We start from the raw sequence: 24,354 nt of genomic DNA on the forward strand, positions 1-24,354 counted from the left end.
TTCGAGGGAGTGGCATAACAATACACAGTCCTTCCCTTCGGGCTGTCCCTGGCCCTCCGCACTTTTACGAACTGCATGGATGCAGCTCTTTCCCCTCTGAGACGGTATCCGCCTTCTCAACTACCTCGCAGCTGGCTCGTTCTGGCCCAGTCCAAGGCAGAATTAATATCACACAAGATCCTCCTCCTCAGCCACCTGGAGTGCCTTGGACTCAGGGTCAATTTTGCCAAGAGCACGCTGTTCCCCAGCCAGCGAATATCGTTCCTGGGAACAATTTTCGACTCGGCAGGTTTGATTTTTACAGTAGTGCTGTGTCAGGCTGTGGGTGTATATTGTTTGTTGGAATAGTTCTGCATCGATTCCGCTCGCCCTCTCAAATAGTTTCAGAGGATGCTAGGCCTTATGGCAGCAGCATCGCCAGTGCTACAGTTGGGTCTGCTTCGTATGCGCCCCCTTCAGCGCTGGTTGAAATCATGAGTTCCATCACATGTGTGGCATCACTGATGCCTGCACATCAGAGTGAGTCAGGCCTGTGTAACAGCCCTGGCCCCCTGGACGAACTCCCGTTGGATGGAACCGGGCGTGGCCATGGGAATGGTTTACAGGAGAACAGTTGTCATGACAGACGCCTCCAACTCAAAGGCTTCCACATCAACTGCCTGGAAATGCCGTTTCTTCCTGGCAGTCCTAAAAGGATGGAATGTGCTAATCCGATCGGACAACATTTCTGTGGTTTCCTACATAAATCGACGGGGGCCTCTCCTTGAAGCATCTCTTCACTTTCGCATAGCGCCTTCTGGAATGGGCTCAGCTCAACTTGCGCTTGCTGAGAGCAGTGCATGTACCGGGCAAACTGAACCAAGGAGCGGACAGGTTATCAAAGAGTAATGTCCCCTCAGAAGAGTGGACGCTCCATCCGCAAATGGTTCAACAGATCTGGGAGATCTTTGGCAAGGCCGAGGTAGACCTCTTCGCTTCAGAAGACAACTCTTATTGCCCAATTTATTTCTCAAAAATCAAGGATGCATTGGCCCACGATTGGCCCAACCTCCTTTATGCTTTTCCCCTGATCGCCACGATCCCACAGGTAATCAGGCGAGTAAGGGAACAGAAACGCAGGGTTCTCCAGGTGGCCCCTTTTTTTAGATGAACCAGCTGTGGCTTTCAGAGCTATCTCAGCTGTTGATAGTGGCCCCTTGGCCTGTTCTGCTGAGACGGAATCTCTTTTCTCAAGCCAACAGGACAATATGGCACCCTCGGCCTTGAAGGCCACCTATGGGGCCTTCAATGCCCCATCGGAGGATTTGTGAAAAGAAACCATAAATATTAAAGTCGTGGAAATTCGTGACCAATCTGCAAAACAGAAAACAAAAGCTGCGCATGGCTTTAAATGTATCAAACAGCATGAATGCAAAAGCATGGTTATGATGAAACATTTGCTATGTCTCTTATAAACAGCTTTGTACCTCACTTGTGTCATACTCTTATTAAAATGTTTCATGTGAGCAACTGTGTGAATTGCCATAGCACCGCCAGTAGAAGCGGTTCTCTGACCGCGTGGCACAGCCCCACAAGCCACAGTTACATTTGGGATCATTTTATTTTAAATGCCAATAATGTCAATTGCAAACATTGCGATTATGTTTTAAAATACAACAACAAGCACCATGAAACCATTTAAATAGGCATGTTCAGTGGTCTCCGTGACGGGATATGAAACAGCCAACAAAGTTAAACTATCCCAAAAGTAACTATGGCGCACTCTTTTCATTTTATCAAATAATCTTGATCACATCTATTAATTTTACAATCCTGCTACTAGCCTTTATTTAGACTAAAATGCTTCTTAATTCGGGTGAGGAAGCTGATGTTTTGAGTGACATTTGCAAATTCTGTCATGCCACTGCAATAGATGCATTTTGCAGTATTAAGCTTAATGAGTAATCGATTAACTGATCGTAAAAATTTACATCCCTAATATATTGTGTGTGTGTGTGTATATATATATATAACATATAATATATAATATATAGTTTATCTGAGTTCTTATTATAATTTTAATTTTAATGATGTATGTCTATAATGCAATTCTAATCAACATAGCCTTTATCACTGCTTAGAATACTATGAAATATGTTGAGTGCCTTATTCTGTGTAAGCCACATCATCTCACTGAAAGATTTATTTCAAACACTCGACTGACGTTATGAAGTGAGTTTGGAGTAAAAATATGTTATTAAATGTGGTATTTTCACATGCTTTCAGATGGAGCAGCATTCACAGCCATAGTTCACTGAGAAGCTACGCAAACAGCTGTCATTATTGTGAACGATTTCTTCAATTTCATAATCGTATGATTATATAGGTATATAATTATTATTTTATTTTTTTGCGTAGCTTGTCAGAGAACTATGGCTCTGTGTAATAAATGCTGCTCCATCTGAAAGCAGGTAATGGAAATTTACTATTAATCACAGAACCAGCTTTACTTTTACTAATTTATTGCTTAAAAAAAAGACAGAAAAATCCATTCTTTGCTACTCTGTGGCTTTAGAAAATCAAAAAAAAAAAAAAAAAAAAAACAATGCACAGTGGACACATGCATTTAATATAATAGAACTATTGCAAGGACTATTGTTTGTGTCACACTTCCTCCTGCCAGCTGGTGGTGGCATGACCATGATCCACATAGCCACATTCATGTGATCAGGCCCACTGACCAAACATACAACTCCAATTTTATCTAAATTATACAGTGTACTTTATAGATATAAGATATTGCATTCTTTCTATTTCGCTTTTTTGTCCTCAACTTAAACTTTCACCATGGCAACACCGTTTGAGATATCCAAAATCCGTTCACAAATTTATCATCCTCAGGTCTTGGTAATCATGTTGATCAAATTTGGCAAGAATTGAATGAATTCTGAATAAGGGGTTTCAAAATTTCAAACAGCAATTTTCAAATATTGGACATTGAATCCAAAATTACATAAATGCTTAGGCTTTAATAGAGCCCTATGAAATCCATTTTATTTTTTCCCAAAATTATTTTTTTCCATTTTGAATTTTTTTCCAAATTTTTTTTTGTTTATTTTGGATTGTTTTATTCTGGAATGATTTTTAATTATTTTGGATTATTTTAATTGTTAAATTTAATTTATTTTTTTTTAAAGTTTTACAAAAAATACATATTTAGAGCCATATGAATATATGTTTTATTGTTACCAAATTCTGTGTTTTAGCATGTTTGAATGCATAAAAACGAAAGACTTATGAATCCCCCGTTCAGAAATTCTATGTTGTGTGTTTAAATTTTTCTGGTCATCAAATGAAGGCACAAGACATTAGTTTAATTTTTCTTTTAAATTAGTTAAAATTAAACTTTTTTTTTTTTTTTTTTTTTTTTTTTTTTGCGCCAAATAAAGAAGATTTACTATAAAAATTAAAACATGGAAGAAATATTGTGAGATTATTCCTTAAAGTTGTATTAACTTTTCAGCAGTAGTAGTAGTAGTTGTACATTCATCTAAATAAAAGTAATATATTTCTAGCACAATGTCTTGAAGTTAAACCAAGCTTTTATTTTGACGGGTTGCCATGAATGCCTTTAAATTTCTGTGTGTATATGATATGATGCTATTTTTACTCAAATGAAATGGTAAAATGTTCAGGAATTGACTCTTAGAGCAGTTTTGGAGATGTTGTTCATGTATTTCTGTCTTCATTTAGTGAGACGCAGACACTGAAATTGCTGTGAGCATCATGCGCACTTTAGTACGAGTAGTTAACAGAGACTGCGACAGAAATCAGAAATATATTACTTAATGTAATGATAGTATTACTACTACTAATAAAATTATAATCAAAACATTATTTTTAAGTAGTATTTACCAGAAATATTATTTACGAGAACTTATTTATCAAAACATGTAAACTCAGAGTAAGGGTTTGAGCTTTTATTTTGAAATCGCAAATATCGTTAGCATATTGTGAAAGATAATTTTGCGTAGGTTTATAAATAATTTGCTTTACAAATCTGATGAAATGGTGCACGTTGCGCTCCCAGATGAATGATACAAACCCAAACTCGCAAGAATATGCAATAACATTATGCTTAATTATGATTTTTAAATGGGTTAAATAAATCATGCTGCCTTGTAAAACACTCTAATAATGCGTTTCATGGATTCTCGTCCGTGAAATGCACCACTTCCGGTATTTTGTCGGTTAGTCGATGCGGGCAAAATTAAATCAATTATTTTTTTTAAATCGAATACTTGAATAGAATTGACAAAACGTGACAACCCTAACAAGTAATAAACAAAAACGAGACATGCAGAACATGTAGAATTTATATTAAAATAGTCTTTTTGTGGCTTAATATTTACAGATACTTATCCATATCATGTTTTGATTTAGGTGTATTGACCTACTTTTGATTAATTCATCCAAACTTTTCCGTGACATTCCACGTTAAACTGTAAATTCAATAACTGGATTTCATGATTCCATCCACGTTTTTGCATCGAGGAAATAAAAGGGCCCTACCCTAATAATATGTAGGAAAATAATACTTGTGATTTATGTTTATAATGTTTTATTTTATGTTTTATCAGAACTTACATTTCAAGGTACACTGTATTTACCTTGGCATTCTGGAGGTTAATAATAAAAACTGCATGTGTCTTGTGAAAAAACAATGTAGCCTGAGCTGCTTCGTTGTGTTTACTGTATGTATGTGACGAATGAAACAGGAACTGGGCTACTCTGCTGTGGTTGGTCTGAATAATAAACACTTATAGACATGCCGTAGTGATTCAAGATAAGGCAAAACACATTTTAGAAGATGGATATGATATAACAAAAATGTTATATAGTGTACCTTTCGGCTTTTTCAAAAAAAAGTCACCCTTTGCCTAGATTTTTGCTTTGTCTTGGTATTCTTTTGAACCAAAATGTTGATGCATTCATTCTCAATGACTGGCCAATTGTCCATTAAATGAACCAGTAAAATGGTCTTTTAAGTTAAAAAAAAAAAAAAAATGTAAGCATAATTATATAATATATTATATGTATTTTATTATTATTATTTTTTAATTATTATTATTATTATTATTATTTTTTTTAATTGTCAATTCTGTGCTGTAGTTGCTTACGGGCCATCCGCATGCTACAGAAGAACGGCCACATCCCCAGTGACCCCAGCCTGTTCAAGTCCTACGCTCAGTATGGCCACTTTGTGGATGTGAGGATTGCTGCACTGGAAGCTGTAATAGACTATACCAGAGGTACACACTTTGTTTTAACCACTAATTTTCTCTGTCTTTCTTTTTCCATGTTAGGAAAACTTGGCCCATTTAGTTGGTCTGGTATTTTTTTTATTTTTCAACTAGTGTGCCTTTTACAGAGGCTGTATGGCAACTGTTCTTGCCACACAAAAGGTCTCATTGTCAATAAGAGAAACCCACCATCATGTTTATCAATACAGCGGTAAATATCCTAGACAGGGTATTCGTTTAGACCTTAAATCCAGATATGACGAGCTAATATAGGGTATTCATGAAAGATTATACATGGAAAATATTGTTGAAAAGCCAACTCAATCAGTGTTTAACCCTCAAGCATCCGTCGGGACAAATTTAGGCAATTTTTTTTTTTTTTTTTTTTTAGTTTCCTTAATCTGGGTGGTAGAAGATTAAGCTACTTTTCCTGTTTGACACCTGAATACACACACACACACACAAATGGACTCTATTCAACAAAGAATAACAAACTCCTTAAAGGGGACATAACACCATTTCACCCAATCTCATGTTAATCTTCAGTATCTATAGAGAAGTACTGCATCCTTCATATGTCCAAAAATTATTTAGTTTTATCATATTTATAAAAGAAAGATACAGCTTTACGATTCTCACCGGAAAAAGCTGAGCTCCTGGAGTCTCGTTGTGGGTGGAGCTAAAGAATGACGAGCACTTGAGCTCTGACTGCCAACAAAACACAGACATTTGATGCAGTTTAACTTACAATCTGCAGTTTTGAATCATGACCGGTATCTTTTATAGCTGGGACCGCTCCATCCTTCAGTATCAAATTATATGCTAATCCAGCGTCGAACTGGGCCTCGTTTATAAAACGTTTGCTTGTGAAACTGCGTTGCTGCTCTGGAAAAACAAACTGCATCCACTGTTTACATAGCATTGGGTTCCTTAGGAAGCTGAACAAAGTTATCTTTCCCTTACAACCAAAAACACACTTCTTTAGAGACATTCTTTTCGAGCAAGTCCCATGCAGCACTGCTGAAGGAAGCTCGTTGATGGGTTCCACCCTTGTCTAAGTCATGAAGAGTCATGATCGAAAAAAAACTCTCCGAACCTTGTATGAACCCAGAAGTAAGATTTTTAGCACAGAAATACTCCGTCATGCATCCAAATAGTTTTTTTTAATTTTGTCCCCCCCTTAACTCATTTAATCCCAAATTTTTCTCAGACATGAAAATATAAAAATGATGTGTCGTTAGTAATCACTTGAAATAATCAATCATTTTTATTTTAATTTTTTTTTTCTTTATGGAAAAGTGTTTTTTTTTATGGTTGGTCACAATTGTGACCGGTCGGATGTGTATACTGAAATTAAATTATTTCAGCAGGCATTAAAATTCTTATATATCTCGTCCCAGTTATTAACCCATTTTAAACTGTTTTATCACATTCTATGGTTACTATTATACATAAAAAAAATTAAAAAAAAACTTATATAAAACTGAAACATTTAAAAAATATATATATATATATCCCATCGGTCACTATTGCCATCAACATGTTTACTCATTCTATGTCCACACTCAACAAAACTGAATAATTATGAATTTATATAATAAAGGGTTAGTTCACCCAGAAATTAAAATTTTTACTCACCCTCAAAGCATCCTAGGTGTGTGTGACTTTCTTCTTTCAGATGAATCTAGTCAGAGTTATATTAAAAATTGTCCTGGCCCCTTCAAGCCTTTCAATGGGAGTAAGCGGGTGTTGGTTGTCAACAGTTCAGAAGATGTTAAATAAAGTGCGTACATCCCAAATAAAACGTCCCTCCCACGGCTCCGGGGGGGTAAATAAAGGCCTCCTGTAGCGAATCCATGCATTTTTGTAAGATATATATCCATATTTTAAACGTAATAATAAACACTTTTTTTCTCACTCTGCTGACTGTCATATGCAGAAGCCATTCTGACGGATGATGTAAGAGGTCGACGTTGCATGATTAGTGACGAACGTGTAAACAAAACAAAACCCATAGGAAATTAATGGGAAATACTATAATTCAGAGCATTTTTTTTTTATTATTTGTCCAATAAAAATAAAAAAAATTAAACACTCACACAAGCACACCCACAAACAAAACATTGAATGAGCCTATAACAGAGCCTTTTTTTTTTTTACTTTGTTATATAAAAACTCACACATACAAAGTCATTTAAAGTCACTCACACATACAAATACAAAGAATTGAATGAGCCAGTGATTTTTTTTTTTTTTTTTTTTTGTCTGATTTGTCTGCAAACACATTTTGGCATCTTTGTACAGTCTCACCAAACACAAATGTTTTTTAAAGGGGTGGTTGACAATTTTTTTGTTGTTGTTTTTTTGTTGTGTTTTTTTTTTTTGTGTGTGTGTGTGTGTGTGTTAATGGGGTACGGTCTAACATGTTAATACCTTTTTTTCACATAATTTACCCTTATTCTACACCAGTGCTTCTCAAAGTCCGGACTCCAGTCCGGAAGGGAATTCAATCCGGACTAGGGATATGCCGGTTTCAAATTTTCCTGTTGAGATAAATTGATAATGTTTTGTCACGGTATGCGGTATTATCACGGTATTGAAATTAAGTTTTTAAAAAAGTGGTCATAATACAGTATAACAGGTTAAATAACTTTTTTCTAATAACAAAAATAACTGAATGTTTAAATACAATAAAGCAATACAAAAAATATATTTAAAGTTAAAAGTTTTACACCGATTAAAGTGCAAAAGAACTTTAAAAAACCCATAGGTATCACTTTACAATAAGACCTCATTAGTTAACCTTAGTTAATGCATTAACATTCACAATGAGCAATAGCTACATTTGCTACAGAAGTTACTAATCTTTGTTTAAAAAATACAAGTCTTAGCTCATGTTAGCTCATTAAATAACGAAGTTGCAACTTTCGATTTTAACAATGTGTTATTGAAAATTTGGAATACCAAAGATTAATGAATGTTCAGAAGAATTTTTCATTGGCAGTTTGTAACTAATGAAGCCCTAATGTAAAGTGTTAATGAACAATAAAAAATCAAAACCCTTTCAAACAATATCTAGGACATGTTGTAGTCCAGATTAAAATGGAAAAAAAATTATGGAAATATATAAATATTATTTTATATTATTTAAATGTTTAGGAAGTAGCAGCTGTTTTATTTATGGGTTTTCCATGGTAAGGGCTGCATTTTCTGCAGTTTAGCGCCATCTGCTGTCAGAGAGTGAATGTGATTTCAATCAGCAATTCTCTCACGTGTTCCTCCATGTGCTTCTCGTGCGTGCTTGTTTACATCAGAGCTCACACGCGTCTTTAAAGCAGCATACAACGGTGTTGTGCATTTTGACCAGTTTGATGGGAAAAGTATTTCTTAAAATGCATTTCAAATTCTGAATAATTTGATATATATAATTATTCTCGGTATTTGGAAGTGCCCACGATAACAATATCGTGCATATTCATTACCGCGATATATCGCATTACCGAATACCGGCACAAGTCTAATCCGGACCTGCCTCCACTTCATATTTCAAGTGCATTCGTATAACACAGACTTTTGTGGGACACACACATAGGCGCATGAACCAGTGTTGCAGTGTTTACCAACTTTTTTGTAAGACAAAGTGCATAGCAACTAACATTTTGGATAAACCTTTCATTCAGTAGAATAATGTTACCGGTTTCACCTCAAGAATGTGAGGTTTCGCCTTCTCGACGCACCTCGTCTTTCTCGACCGGCAGAGTTCAATGGACCGAACCACAGCAGACTTGTGAATGAATGAGTACAAAACAGCGTTTCCAAAAACATATCACTGTTGACTGTCTGGGCATATGAACATAAGTGTAATTCTGTTACACAGATTGACGTTTATGCTGCATGATATATAAAATAAAGTAATATAATTCACAGCTGTATTACAGCGTATTGCAGTTATAATTCAAGATTTTAGTGACTCAGTTGAAGTGACTGCAGGTTACATTGAAGTAATATTTCAGAAACAGAAAATATGTAAATGAGAACTGCTTTACTGGGCATTAGTTGTATAAAAATGCAGTAGTCTGCTGTTACAGTTCAGAGTATAAATAACCATGGTTTGGTTTTATTATGATAAAAGTGTAGTAACCATGTTTTTTTTTTTTTTTTTTTTTTTTTTTTGGCATATTGATTACAATTTGTATAAGCACAGTTTTACTACAAATACGATGGTTAAACTATGGTTAGTGTAGCAAGACCATGGTTTATTTGTGGTCATCATGGTTTAACTATAGTAACCATGTTTAATTATTAATTATAACAGTGAAGACTACGCTGTTTTTTTTTTTTTCATTTGATTATTCATTTCTGTTGTAGGCTGTTAACTGAATACTTTAGACTTGTATTACCCTTAAAAAAAAACCTTTAAGCACAGTTTGTTTAATATATCGTTTTAGAAAATATGTATTTGATATATCACTATCTTTAAATCAATTTAAAGTTTTGGTCATGTGGCCCACTAATAATATTTTTAAATAATCGAGGGTTACAGTATTGACCAAAAATAATTGTGATTATGGTTTTTTGCCATAATCGAGCAGCCCTACTGTCTTTACACGTAGTGTATAATTGGGAACACTGTTCGTTGATGGACCTGACGAGCTGATGATCTTAATTACAGTAGGTAGACATCCAAAATGGGTAATAGCCGCCGCGCGTACCACCGCCGCCGCAGGGCCGCGGCGTTAACTGCAAATCAGTCGCGTGTTAAAATCATTCGCGAAACTACCGCGCCAGGTGCCGCAAAGGGACGGATTGCGAACTGAATGTAATTGTAAAATGAAAGGAAACGTTAAACAACAAATAACATTATAATATACATTATAACATCCTTAAAAGCCATTAAAAAAAAATAGGATAGTCTTAGGCTACAGTTTACTCATCAAAAATTTAAAGAAAGGCCGTTACACACAAAGGCTCTTATGCATGCTATTGTTTTTTAAACAGTCATTATATATATATATATATATAGATATATATATATATATATATATATATATCTATATATATATATATATATATATACGGATTAAAATTTTTTCATTTCGGTTCATTCTTGGTTAAAAAAAATAATAATAATAATAATCTTCAGGTTCCCATTTGCAGAGCGAAATGAGAACGGGTCCAGCATTTACAAATAATTCTTATTAACCAGGGCTCCAAACTGCAACTAAAACAGTCGCATTTTGCGACCATAAATATATTAAATTTGCGAGTGACGTTTTTGCTGAGGTCGCCACTGGCGACTACCCCGCCGAAAGCTCCTCAGGATTTAACCGCTAAAAAAGTTTTTTTCTCAGGCGGATGATTTGCTTCATTCTAGCAGCGCCCCGTCTGTGATAAAACGAACTTGGGGCCGAAGGGTTAATACACACAACTACACCGAGTGTGGACCTGCCGCGTGTACAACAGCTTTCAGCCGAGATTGGCCCAGAGGGAAAAAGCCGTCTGTCAGCCAGAAGTGTTTTGTAGAGTCGGCATGGCTCTGGCCCATTATCTTCTCACCGATGCCGAGACTGAACCGACAGAGACGCATTTCAGCTGGAACCAGCAGGAGTGTTATTGCTATGGGTATATATTTACATGTTATAACTTAAAAATTTGAATGTAATGGCCTTTTTTCCTCTAATTGTTTTGCGATCAAATCTTTTGTTATGTTCACGTATTAAACTGAGACGATGCGCATCAAAGTTTTTGTTTAGTGGAAAAAGAGAGTTTCCAGACAGTCCTCTTCTCTGCCGCACATCAGTGCTGACGCACACAGTCTGATAAACGCAGCTCCGCTGTGCAGCGAGAGAGAAATGACGGAGACGGAAGAAGGGAGAGTGCAGAAAATACCGCGTATATTTCGTGCACAACTTTAACAAACTATAAACACGTAAAGCTGTCAGCTGTGTGGATATTGGCAATATCGTTAACAATTCTCGTTTATAATAATTACTAATATGACTTCTTCTAAACAAGATCTTGGTCTGTGGTTCTTTTTAATGCGTGAACTTCATTATTTTGAAGTACAACTGCCGTCCAGTAGTAATCGCAAAAAGCTCTGTGCTTTTGTCACTTTTTAATTAAAAATTACCAGCTTTAAAATTATTCCGAATTCATAATGAAATTCAAACAATACAGTTTAGGCACTCCTTAATGGGCCAGGCGCTGTCGCTTTAGCGCCTCAGTTCAAGGGCAAGTGAACCCATTTAATCTTTCTCTTTACTAATATAGTACATAATGAACGTGAATTAACATCAAAAGGTAGGCTATTTTTATAAGAGATCCTACAGTACAACTTACTGAAATACAGAGGTGGGAGTTACATTTACTTAGTTTTACATTTACTCAAGTAAATTTTTTGAGTAACTAATACTTTTGAAGTATATTTAAAGATGGGTACTTTTACTCTTAATCAAGTACATTTTTTGTGGAAAAAATCTGTACTTTTACTTCGTTACTGTGGGCGACGCTCCTCTCGTTTTACTTTTATCTTAATGCAATATAAGTTATAAAACATGCTTCAGTTTATTCAAAACGCGCCGTCTACTTTTCTCTGGGCATGAGCGATGCCCATTAGCGAATGATTCATTCTATTGAGTCAATTCTGTTTCAAAGTCTTGATCAAACACCATTCGGCTAACCAGTGAATTGGTTCGTGAATCAGTTTGAATGATTCATCAAGTTCCCTGCGCAGCGCTCCGCGCGCGCTGAGCTGAGCGTCTGAAGCGGTTTCACTCAGAGTTGTAACAGAAAGTTTAAGAACATCAAGAGCGTTGAAGACGTGGCTTTGGATCTGCACTGAACTGAAAGCAAATCTGCAAAGGCTATTGTTTGCTAGCGATGAGATTCTTTATTAGATGAACACACCGCGTGTGCTGTCTACGGTTCAACAGGTATAACTTAGGCTACACTCAATTACACTACATGATACCCACTATGACATTTAGTTTGTTGTTGTACGTGTAACTTATAACAGAGGGGAGCCAAGTTGAATCCAGCTTCCAAAAGACAAAAAAATAGCCGATTAATATTTTCTATATTTGAAACAATCACACCAGCGTGAGAACGTTCAGCGAGTCATATCATCAGCTGTTAAATTCGGATCTACGTTCACTGGCGCTGAGCCAGAGACAGACGCGTTTTTTACAGCACTCCGCATTATAACCAATCACCACAAGATTTCTGGTGAGCTTATGAATGCAGTGACCAATCAAAGGTGGTTCCGATGAGTCATCGCTAAAATGCCTGTGCTTTCTTCAACTCGCTCACCTGAATGAATACCTCTTTCTGGAGAATTCTCTAGTCAGAAACAACAAAGTGCAGATGTGTGTACAAATCTATAAATAAGATATTGATTTCACAGTGTTAACAGTTTCAGGGATTTTAATGGGAGTTTTTGAGAGTGATTAAACTCTAGGACTGTCAGTGAAAATGTTGTTGCTCTATTCTGTACAATGAAAGATTAGTAGCCTAACTTACAACCGTTTTTTATATCACATTAACTTTCAATGTTATATTCACATTTAATATAAAGATATGAAATATAAAAATATGTTATGGCTTGACACCCATATCTGGTACTTAATTAAAAAGACGGGTTTTTATGAAAATATGTTATGGCATGACACCCATATCTGGTACTTCAGTAAAAAGATACTAACATAATCTATGAAGGTGAGAATCGAGATATAATAATAATAATAATAATAATATCGAGCTTAATAATAATTTGTCAATATGCTGTTGTAGCTCCTGTGTGTCAGCATGATATAATGCATACTTTAAAATATACTTTATTTCAATGATGCAAATCAGAATTTTCATCAGCTGTTACTCCAGTTTTCAGAGTCATGATCCCCTCAAACAATAATTCTATATATTTATTTATTACCAGTGCTGGAACATTTTTGCTGCTTAATATTTTGGGAACCTGTGACATTTGTTTAGGATTATTTGGTGCATAGAAAGCTAAAAAAGAACATCATTGATAGTAGATCAACATACTGGAATGATTTCTGAAGGATTATGTGACACTGAAGACTGGAGTAAAGGCTGAATATATATACACACCACACACACACACACACACACACCACACACACACACACACACACAAATATTAGATACATTTTATCTAAAAAAAAAATATATCTAAATAAAAATAAACTATTAGATATTCAGTATATGACCACGCCAAGTAACTAGTAATAACTACTTGAGTAGTTTTTTTTTTTCCAATACTTTTTTTACTCTTACTCAAGTAAACTATTCAGACTAGTACTTTTACTTTTACTTGAGTACATATATCTATACGTACTTTTACTTTTACTTGAGTACAGTTTTTGGGTATTATACCCACCCCTCTGCTGAAATATCTCGTGTGAAAAAAAGCTCATTTCAGTGTTTCAAACTGCGGAAAACGTGTAAAAGATTGTAAACATTGGCAACGTAATATACATTTACCTCAGAATAGCCATTCAGTGTCAATAAGCTCATCAGTCAGCTAGAAAAATAAAGGTGCTTAAAAGGTTCTTCACAGAACATTTTTGGTTCCACCAAAAGAAGCATTCAGTCAAAGGCTGGTTAAAGAACCATCTCTTTCTTTATAATCTGGAGAGCCTTCTTTCGCCACAAAGAATCTTTTGTGAAACGTAAAGGTTCTTCAGAAGTTAAAGGTTCTTTATGGAACACATTTAGACAAAAAAGGTTCTTCTATGTCATCGTGAAGCACCTTTATTTTTAAGAGTGTATGACAACATTTCCAGGGATTGCACTGAGGAGGAGCCCAAACTTACACTCAGTGGCCAAGTGATGCTTATGCCAAGTGAGGCCATGGCCCATATACTGGTACAGATTCTTGTGTAATGAACAATCTTTGTGACTGTGTAGTTTCAAGCTGGAAAAGACATTTAGTTCCCACTTTAAGTGAACCTTAGTTCCCAGGGTCTCTACAAAATATTACTTACAAATGCTGCTAAAGTCAACGAAAAGATGAGACAAACACATGACAGTGTGATTGGAAATGTTTACAATGTAAAAAATAAATAATAATAATAAATCGTAAAAATAAATAAAAACACCGTTTATTCTGTGGCACCCTAAAAAAAAAATTATTTGGCTCCTACGTTTTTTCTTATAGGAGCCAGGGCTCCTTACTCTATTTTTTTTGTTTGGAGCCCTGTTAACTCTGTTATAATTCTTGAATTTTTCAGGAACTGCTTAACACTTTGCATTTTGAATTATGCTTTACTGTGTGACCAATACTTTTGATATGTTGACTTTGATCGCGCTGGTGGCCTCACGCGCACATCTTCATTGAGAACACCAGCAGTCGGTCCACACCGAGCCATGCGGCGCAAGGGCAGCGGGCCACTTTGGCATAATTTTGAGTAATTATGATTTTTCTTCCCGTCGATGTATGAAACACGTGTGAAAATCAAAGGCCTATTTTACCTAAATAAAATAAAGAGGTTTAGCTTTCAAATGGGCAATCATTGGTGGGGATTTGTTCCCGAATGAGAGCGATAAGTCCCAACCTACATTATGTATCGCTTTAAATTATTTACGATCGATCGATTAATTGTCGATAAGAGATGCAATGATATTAGGCCTGTCGATGGTTCGGTTAACCGATATTTAATGTTGGGCTGGCGTGCGGCTCATGCGCAGAACACGTGCAAGCGGCTTGTGAGTGATGGTGACGGTATATAAAAGCATCATCATTCATTCACAATGTACAAATTAAGCTTTTAATGTGATTTAAAACTTTAAAGTACATTAAGATAGAAACAACATAAAAGCTTCTTCAACATAAAAAAAGCAATAGAAATGTAATAACTAATCATTTCATCAGATAGACTGTTTCATATCGTGCGCTTTGCAGGGCTGCAGGAAACACAGACAGCGTTGTGCCCCGCGCTCCCCCTTGTTAATTCGTTCCTGTGACTTATTAATTTGTGGCAACTGTCCATGTTTCATTAATTTGTGTTCCCTAAATAAACCATGATTTAAGTGAAATAAAGGGAACAAATTAATAAATCAAACGAATTCTTAATTCATAAAATCTTTAATTTCCCTTCCCATGTTTACCACAGCAGCTAAGAGATGCGAAAACAGTTTATTAAAAGTGAAATATAATAAAATAAACCTGCGAAATAAGAGGGTTAGACTGTGAAGATTAGGAAAAGAAACAATGCCTGTGTGTTATTGGTTTGTGGAAATTCATGACACCAACCGGCAAACCAGAACAAAGCCGCGTAATGAAGGCTATGGGCTCGAGCGCATCCAGAGGCAATGGTCGCGATCTAACATTTTTCCTATTATTCCTCTAATAAACAAAGCTTTTATACCACATTTGTCATAACCAGAGCTTTAATTTGTAAATAAATAATTGCTGGATTCAAAAACAGCGATTAACAGGCGCTGTGACTGACACAATACGTTTTCCCGGAGCATTCAGTGATGTCACTAAACGGTGACGCAGAGCATCGTTCACAAGTTTCTGCATGGACCTCTGTTAGGGCACAGGTCTCAAGCCCCTGGGACAAAATGGGATGCTTTAAAGAAAATGTATAGCCTACGTAGCTTAAGTAATAGGCCCAACATAAAAAAATAACAATTTTTTTCAGAATGTTTTTTTTTTTTTTTTTTTAAATATGCTAAATATATCTGACTTAATTAAGATAACGGATTTAAAACAGAAGTGTGGCGGCGCTCCATAAGTTCACGGAAATAAAAGAAAAAGGATGACAACGCATTCTGTTTGTTTGCTTTATTTTAAAAGAGCACAAACCTTCTGTTTTTATTGTGTGCGGCCCAAATGAAAGGAAACACTTTTTTGCGGAAATTTTTTTTTTTTTTATGTCTCAGCTGTTTCGATCGTGCCGGAGCCTGCTGCACACGTATATTTCTAGAGATTCAAACTTACATCGCAGTCTTTTCATTATCAAAATAATATAGTCAACTAAACATTTAAAAGGTTACACTTGGTCAGTTTTAAATAGACCGCCGTATACCGGTTCACTCTGCTGTTATGCCAAGGACGGTTTGCTCATGTGATGATCTTTTCCGTCTATGCTGCGAATGCGTGTAACGTACAAGCCTAGTTTACATTATAAATAATAGTTTAACATTCAAATACATTGCGAATATGGAAACATTTGGATTTGTGCCTAATGAGACATCACCAATAACCTCCAAATAAGTCTAGCCAAAGCCGCGCTCGCTCGTCCTCGTATGCACGCATGCACTGTCACTATCTAATGCACTGTATGCCGGATTTTTAAAAACAAATAGGGCTAACGGAACGCAAAAATTAAAAATCTGACATTTTCTAGGACAGAATTCAGCAGAATCAAATTCATGTGAGCAACAGTGTGTTTTGGTGCAGCAGCGCCGATGGAAGAGGTTCCTTAATGTGCAGTGCAGTCACACAGTTACGTTTTGGATATATTTTTTTTTTTAAATACCATAATGTCAGTTGAAAACATTGCAATTGTGCTTTAAAATACAACAACGAGCACCACAAAACCATTTAAAGAGGCGCGTTCAGCAGTCTCCGTGCAGGGAAACAGTCAACAAACTAAAATGACCTCAAACGTATGGCGCCGCTCTCTTCATTTTATCAAATGATCATAATCACATCTATTCATTTTAGAATCCTGCTACTAGCATTTTATTCAGACAAAACCCCTTTAATTCAAGTGAGAAAGCATTTTGTGTGTGTGTGGCTTTTGCACATCATGTCATGCCGGTGCCTGCGTGCCTGCAATAGACGCATTTTGCAGCATTATGGTTAACGATTAATCGATTAATTGATCGTTAATTTAAACGACGATCGATCATGGAAATAATCGAAATTTGACATCCCTAATATATATATATAGAGAGAGAGAGAGAGAGATTACATTTATTTTCCATTATTTGTTCATTTGTTGCTGTTTAAATTTGCTTTAAGTTTTACTTTGTTTATAAGATGCTGCTGATGGACTGCAAAGTTTTACTTAGTTTTACAGAATGCTGCTGATGGATGCTCCCAGCACTTTTTTATCTTTGTTGTTGTTATTAATATTAATGTTGTTATTATGAACAGTTCTCAGAATTAAAAGATGTGTTTTTTAAATAATTTAAAGAGAGTCTTTGTCAGAGGCCTTTTTATTCTTAATTTTGACATTAATTTTCATTTTTACACTAGACACATATCGGTTCAAAATATAGGTTATTGTTTGTCAGAGTCCTTTTTATTCTTAATTTTGACATTAATTTTCATTTTTACTCGATCCCTAATGCATACTTTTCAGTGAAAGAACACTGAGAGTGGTAGGTTGCGTCTGGTGTTTGGATTTGTACTTCAATATAATGAGCTCCAAGTTTAAGAATAGCGGCTACACTAGGTTTTTTTTTTTTTTTTTTTTTACTCTCTATTTAACGCGCATTAACTTACAATTGAAATACCTCTTCCTTCAGGCAGCGACTGAATGTTTTCTGTCTTGCTAAATGTTGGGTCAGTTTGCGCGAGTCCCGCGCGCTGTGAAGCGGGAGCAGCTGACGGAGGATTCCGCTTGGTCTTAAAGCCTTCCGCGAACGCCTACGTTACAAATAACAATTATTTTGGCAAAAATAATGATAAATTATCAATTGATAATTTTTATTATTTTGGTCTAGGGAAAAATAATAATATGGGCTGCGGGAAAATAATGAATAAAAAGAGTAAGGCTGCTGTGAGTACAGGCATGTTTCAACCCAGTAACAACAACACTGTTCCTCACAGCCAAAAAACAGACCGAGTTCAGCTCAGCTGGAGGGGGCTGGGGTAGTTCTGTATAACTTGTGGGGGTCGAGATAAAGGTGTGAATCTCTTGCTCTTTCATATGGACAGTCTTATGAGGGTTTCAAAAAACTTGCAGAACAGGTTTTAGGACAACTTTAAAGAAAGGTTTGATCCACTTCAAATGTTGACTATATAGCGCAATAAAAGTTTATTAGTTATTATAACTTAATTTCAGAGGAAGTTGCCTTAACTTAAAAAAAAAAAATAAAAAAAAATAAACTGTTGCATTAGGGCGGGGCGATAGGCCTATGGCCTAAAAAAAATCCCCGATTTTTTTCACAAAAAATCCAATTTACAATTTAAATCGATTTTTTTTGCCTCCCTACTTAAAATCAATATTCAAATGACAAAGAAATTGTTCAAAACAAGTGTTAATATAACAATATATTATTTTTTAATACTAGCCCATCATTGATTTGGGCATCCAATGGTCTTTGGGAGGTTCTCAGATTAAAACTGGCAGCTCCGCAGTGAGTCAGTGTCATGGACGGAGGACAGACCTAGTGTAGGCCTAAATCAATTTCTAGTTTTATGTTTTCATCTCGTTATGCCGCTGGTTTAGGTTATGTATTTATTTTTATTTCTAATATCAATTATTTGTAAATATAGCAGACACTGTCTAACCGTGTCTTGTTCATATAGGGCGAAACATCTCTCACTCGGCAGCAGAGTATGTGAGAGTGGAGCGGCAACAATTTCCCTCCGCGCTCCTAGCATTTAATAATCACTAAGCTCCGCGGTTCATTGATACCAGAAACACTGCTCCGCCTTCACTCCGTGGCTAAAGTTGAAATGTTATGTTCATAATAGCTTATAAAAATAAAATAAAAATAAATAAATAAATGAATTTAAATTACAGGAGAGTTTCAAAGGGGATTAGGCTATTGTGTGCAAACTTTTTGTCCTACCAAAACCCAAACTAATAAAATTGTCAGCATTAAAAGTGTATAATTTTCTGCTGTGCAAATTTTGTTTGTAATGAAAATAACAGTTTACATTTTCGTCAGTTATTTTATCTACAGATCGATGCATTTGTTACAGATTTCTGCTCATTCAAAATCAGATACAGATGAAGTAGCCTACTGTAAGATTACATTTGTTTGAATGCATTATTGCAACAGCGATTACGTGTGAATGTGCTGTATCTGTTTTAAATCATGCTTTAACCCGAAAATAATCAGTAAAAGGAAGACAAATTCCTTGAGAACTAGCCTGTAACATCCCACTCGACTATTGTCGTCAGTATAATCTTCTGATCGGAGAGATTATGTGTATCAAGCTATAGCTAAATATGTTTATCATGTGAATTCTAGCGTGTCTCAAACGCGTGGGGAGGCTTGAGCCCAATCATTCTCAAAAACATAAAATGTTTATTTTATTTCAATTTTCCTTTTTGTGTTTCAGAGGGAAAAATCAGTGTTAAGGCATCTCTCCATTACAGACCTTTCTGAAAGAAGAATTTATGCAAACGCGTATAAAATTCTTTAAAAACTTTAACAGAGATGTCTAGAGGGTATTTAATAGGTCTGCTTCCCAGACCTATTTTTCTAGTTACTAGTCTTTCATTTGTCATTATTTAACTAATCGCAAGTTTATATTAAATTTACAACTATAATCCAGCCTTAATATATTCCACGCTCAAGAATATGCATTAAGTTTGTCACAAAGCACAGGCAGAAGTAGCCTAATAATTATGAAAAAGGAGACATTTTAATTATTTATTAATAAACAAATGTTTTCTTGTCGGCTGCAAGATGAAATTCACAGTGCTGACTTTCTCCACATGGACGCACCTTTAAAGAGAAATACAACCTTCACAGATTACATAATGCTTTCGTTCTGAATTGATTCGTTTAAAAGACATTTCAGGCTTTCTGCAGATATATTTCTCATGTATGTGAGACACCCAGATTTTCAGTTATTTCATTATTAGGAAAAAAATCACGTGATCGAGAGGGCGCCTCCCTGTCATGCATGCGCATTGATAATTTTTTGCACAAACACTTGAATATGAATATAATAATTCACATTTTGCATTTGCATTACAAAGTAAATAATTTTTTACATGCAATTATCCAAAATAAAACCAAACAAGATTTGTAATGAAGATAAAATATGTAGAGAAAATAAGAAATAAATGCTGCACGTGCACTCAGCATCATGCAGAGCAAATCTTGCACTGATATTTTACGGAATATTATACATTTTATATTATGCATTTAAATGCGGCTGCAATTTATTTATTAATTTTATTTATTTATTTTTACTTTACTTAAATTATATGAAAGCAAGCAAAGAAGACTCCATTTAAAATCACTGAAGTTTTCAATTAATGAAGCTCTTTTTTTTTTTTACATCGTGTGCACTGTTGATAAGTGAGGACGTTGTATTAATCCATCCATTCTTTAGAGTTGCAATGATTTAGTTAAATCGTGCAGGTTTAATTTATTCGTTTCTTGTTTTAATTAGGCCTAAATAATGGGAGCGAAATTATACAGTGCCTTACGTTTTACTAAAATAAAGAAAATAATTTATAAAACACGCAATTTAAATGTCTAATCTAAAATATGGTGTAGAGAAAATATAAGCACAGGCTCATAGGCTTGACATTTATCCTGCTTGAATTCGTTCTAAGAAACGCACATATCTTCATAAGGACTAAACTTTCATCTGTGAATATTAAATATTTTTTCTTTCATTTTCCCGACTGCAGTCAAATATAACACTTTGGTGAGGCAAAGCTGACGTCTATTTGCGAAAATGTGCTTTGATGCGCTTGTTTGTAAACTTGTGATTAAAGCGCCACTCAGCGGTCAAAAGCTGCAAATGCACTTTGCAGACGCCGCGGCGGCGGTAGAAACAACGTTTTGGATGTCCACCTACTGTATTTTCACCGTAGTCACCTTTTTAGACTCCTGAATCCTTGCAGAGTCCGGCGATACCAAACATGCCAGGTTTTGCCTTATGGTTTGTGCAATGTTGCATTTTAGCGCTTAAAAACATTTGCCAATATCTTAGAAACCGTTGCTTTGATCGACACGAAACCACCGTAGGAAATTCTGAAACATAGCATGCCGGTGTATGGGCACACTCTAAGGACACACAAAAAAAAAAATGGTGCGATTGTGCCTCTTGGTGGCGCTATAATTGAACAAACATGAAATTGACATTGACTACAATAAGAGTATAATGACATAAAATGCTATATTTTATGAATGCATTGGTGTACCATTACGAAACTTTGTGTGTACCATCGAGACCATGACCTGAAAGTACTCAAAAAGTGTTGAGACAGTGCCACCTTGTAGTCAAAAGTTATAATGAAATTTTGTCAGCATGATCTGAAGATATGATTCGATTTTGGTGAAAATCAGAACAACAGTGTAGGAGGAGTTCGAAAAAGTAGTTTTTTAAAGAAAATTATAATGGCGGACAGGAAGTTGGCTGACTATGGCAACATTGGTGTCACTGTTCTCAGCATGACCCAAGGAATCTATTAATACCAGTCTCATTACAACAGGCAAAATTCAAAGAGAGCTATTAGCATTTCAGCCTATCGGGGGCACTACAGCGATCAAAAAACATGAAACAGGTCAAAACAGAAGTGTCGTATATCATTGTAATCCTTGGCTCAAACCAACCCAAATGGCTATCTCTGATTTCATTTCCAGTATGCAATTTTTTCCGCCATTTTGAATTTATTCCAAAACATACTTTTGCGAACTAGTCCTCGGGTTTTCGCCACATCTAAACCAAACCACTGCAGAAGTATTGTCTGGACAGTGAATATCAATAATTATAAAAAAAAAAAAGTTAAAATTTCGATTTGCTGTCGCATAGGGGCGCCAAAACGTTTGTAAGGGGAGGGGCCATTTTTACTAAATGACTATAACTCATGAACGTAGTGATATCCTCACCAAACACGTGTAAGAGCTTAATCTGTGGTTAAATAAAAAATTGTGCAGCTCTGTCACTTGGTGGCTCTAAAAGACATATATATATTTTTTTTTAAAATAAAATAAAATAAAAACAGCAATAATCATGCAAGCATTAGTCCAATAAACCTGAAAATTGGTATGCAGTGTCTTTGTCCAATGTGCCATAAGGGTCTATGAGGACATTGGCGAATCTCAAAAAACATCAACCAATGCATTTTGCGCACCTATTAGAGAAGGTTAATGGAGGGGAGGCCGATCATAACGAAACTCAGTGGGCATGTTTGACTCATGGCCCTAAAGGTCTGAAAGAATTTTGAAAGAAATCGGCCACTAGTTGGCGCTAATGAGTTTTATGGCTCTGTAATCATGGTGTTTCACACATCCACACAATATGCATATCATTTGATAGATATCCTTAATGTGCAACTTTGCCTCTTTAGAACTACCGCTGTCAATCAAATTGTTCATTAAATATTCACAAATATGTTAAAAAACCTACTTTTGCAAACAAGTCCTAGTTTTTTTTTTTTTTTTTTTTTTTTTTTTTTGCTCAATCTCGATCAAACCACTGCAGTAATATTTTCTGGATAATCTAGATCCAGGCACGGCTCATCTATATGGGCAGGCGGGGCAGAGCCCCACCAAAATATTCATCCACAACATAGACCTCTATACAAACTGAAACCATAATAAATTGTAAATGTGTTCAGCATTCTGCAACCAATATTTTTTGGATTTTCTAGACTTAAGTCGTAAAGTAAGCAGTATATATTAAAATCCTGCGCATGCTTTAGCAGGCATGTATACATGATACTAAGCGGGGCAGCGGTGCCTGAAACCTCCCGAGCTCAACAGCGCCCTGCAATTGTACAATGTAAATCTGTGATGAAATGGGGAACTGCAGCGTGCTATAATTGAGAACCATTGGGGCAGTTTTGAGACTTACTTTCACGTTACCTTACATGAACCCCGCTGTTATATTTTAGAATGTTTGTGTGTGTTGAACAATTATGGCAGCCGAATTCATTCGCAGGATATGTATTCTTGATATCAACAATTCAAATTTCACTAGTTAAAATATTAGTTCTTGATATCAGGAATTAGGTATCTACTAATAACAATTGCTATTTTTGATATCAACAATTACATTTCCACTAGTAACAATGTTAATTCTTGATATCAACAATTCAGTTTTCACTAGTAACAATGCTAATTCTTGATATCAGGAATTATATTTCTACTAGTTAAAATGTTAATCCTTGATATCAATAATTTTTAACCTGGGAATGGCAATAGGCAAGCCGTATTGACTTTTATTCATTCACAGGGTATGTATTCTTGATATCAACAATTCAATTTTCACTAGTTAAAATGTTAATTCTTGATATCAGGAATTAGATTTCTACTAGTAACAATTAGAATTTTTGATATCAACAATTACATTTCCACTAGTAACAATGCTAATTCTTGATATTGTGACGTTTGGAAGAATCACTCGACAAGTTTTGGTTTCGTGAACAACAAAGGCCCCGGAGGGTGGATTTTTATTTACAACAAAGTGCAGGGTGGCAAGCCGGTGTAGGTAGGCTGGTGCTCAACGGTGCTCTTCAGTGCTCAATCCGAGGGAAAGTGGGTGTCCAAACGTGCTCCAAACGTGGTGGGCTGTCGGTCACTTGCTGCTTTCTGGAGAGGAAAGGAAATAAGAGAGAGCGTTAGTCCAGCGTTTTATCGGCTCGAGACCAGGGTCTGTCTTGTCTGCTCAGCAGGTGCTGTTTAAGAGCCATGTTCTAACGAGATGCAGCGGTGACCGATCAGCCGGGCGGTGAGGACGTGCAGGTGTGCCTCGTTGGTTGCCAGGGCGACGCTGATTCCTCCTAGGACGCTCGTCACAATATCAAGAATTAGATTTCTACTAGTAACAATTGCTATTTTTGATATCAGCAATTGTTTTTTTTACTAGTTAAATGTCACCATAGGCTGCCATTCAAATTAAATTGTTGATATCAAGAATTGATTTCTTACTAGTAACAACCTTTATTTTTGATATCAGTAATCACGTGGTTACTAGTACAGACGTCGATTCTTGATATCAACAATTTAATTCTTGATATCAACAATGTAATTCTTGATATCAACAATTTAATTGTCACTAGTGACAATGTTCATTTCTGATATCATGAATGTGATTGTTACTAGTAAGAAACTAATTTTAGATATCAGAAATTATATTGATATCAGAAATGCATTTTCAGATATCAGAAATAAC

At 35.7% G+C, this 24,354-nt stretch overlaps 2 protein-coding genes across 3 annotated transcripts in view; one reads left to right on the forward strand and one right to left on the reverse strand.

The window, feature by feature from the left end:
- The window catches only part of LOC109053914 (disintegrin and metalloproteinase domain-containing protein 9), a 1,168,157-nt gene that overhangs the window by 115,052 nt on the left and 1,028,751 nt on the right, over window positions 1-24,354 (reverse strand). The window lies entirely within an intron of this gene.
- taf2 (TAF2 RNA polymerase II, TATA box binding protein (TBP)-associated factor) overlaps window positions 1-24,354 on the forward strand; it is a 114,643-nt gene that overhangs the window by 59,186 nt on the left and 31,103 nt on the right. The window contains 1 exon segment of the mRNA XM_042730124.1: window positions 5,152-5,291. Within this exon segment, the coding sequence (XP_042586058.1) occupies window positions 5,152-5,291 (140 nt within the window).

This window comes from Cyprinus carpio, chromosome B8 (assembly GCF_018340385.1).
Source record: "Cyprinus carpio isolate SPL01 chromosome B8, ASM1834038v1, whole genome shotgun sequence".
Lineage (NCBI taxonomy): Eukaryota > Metazoa > Chordata > Actinopteri > Cypriniformes > Cyprinidae > Cyprinus > Cyprinus carpio.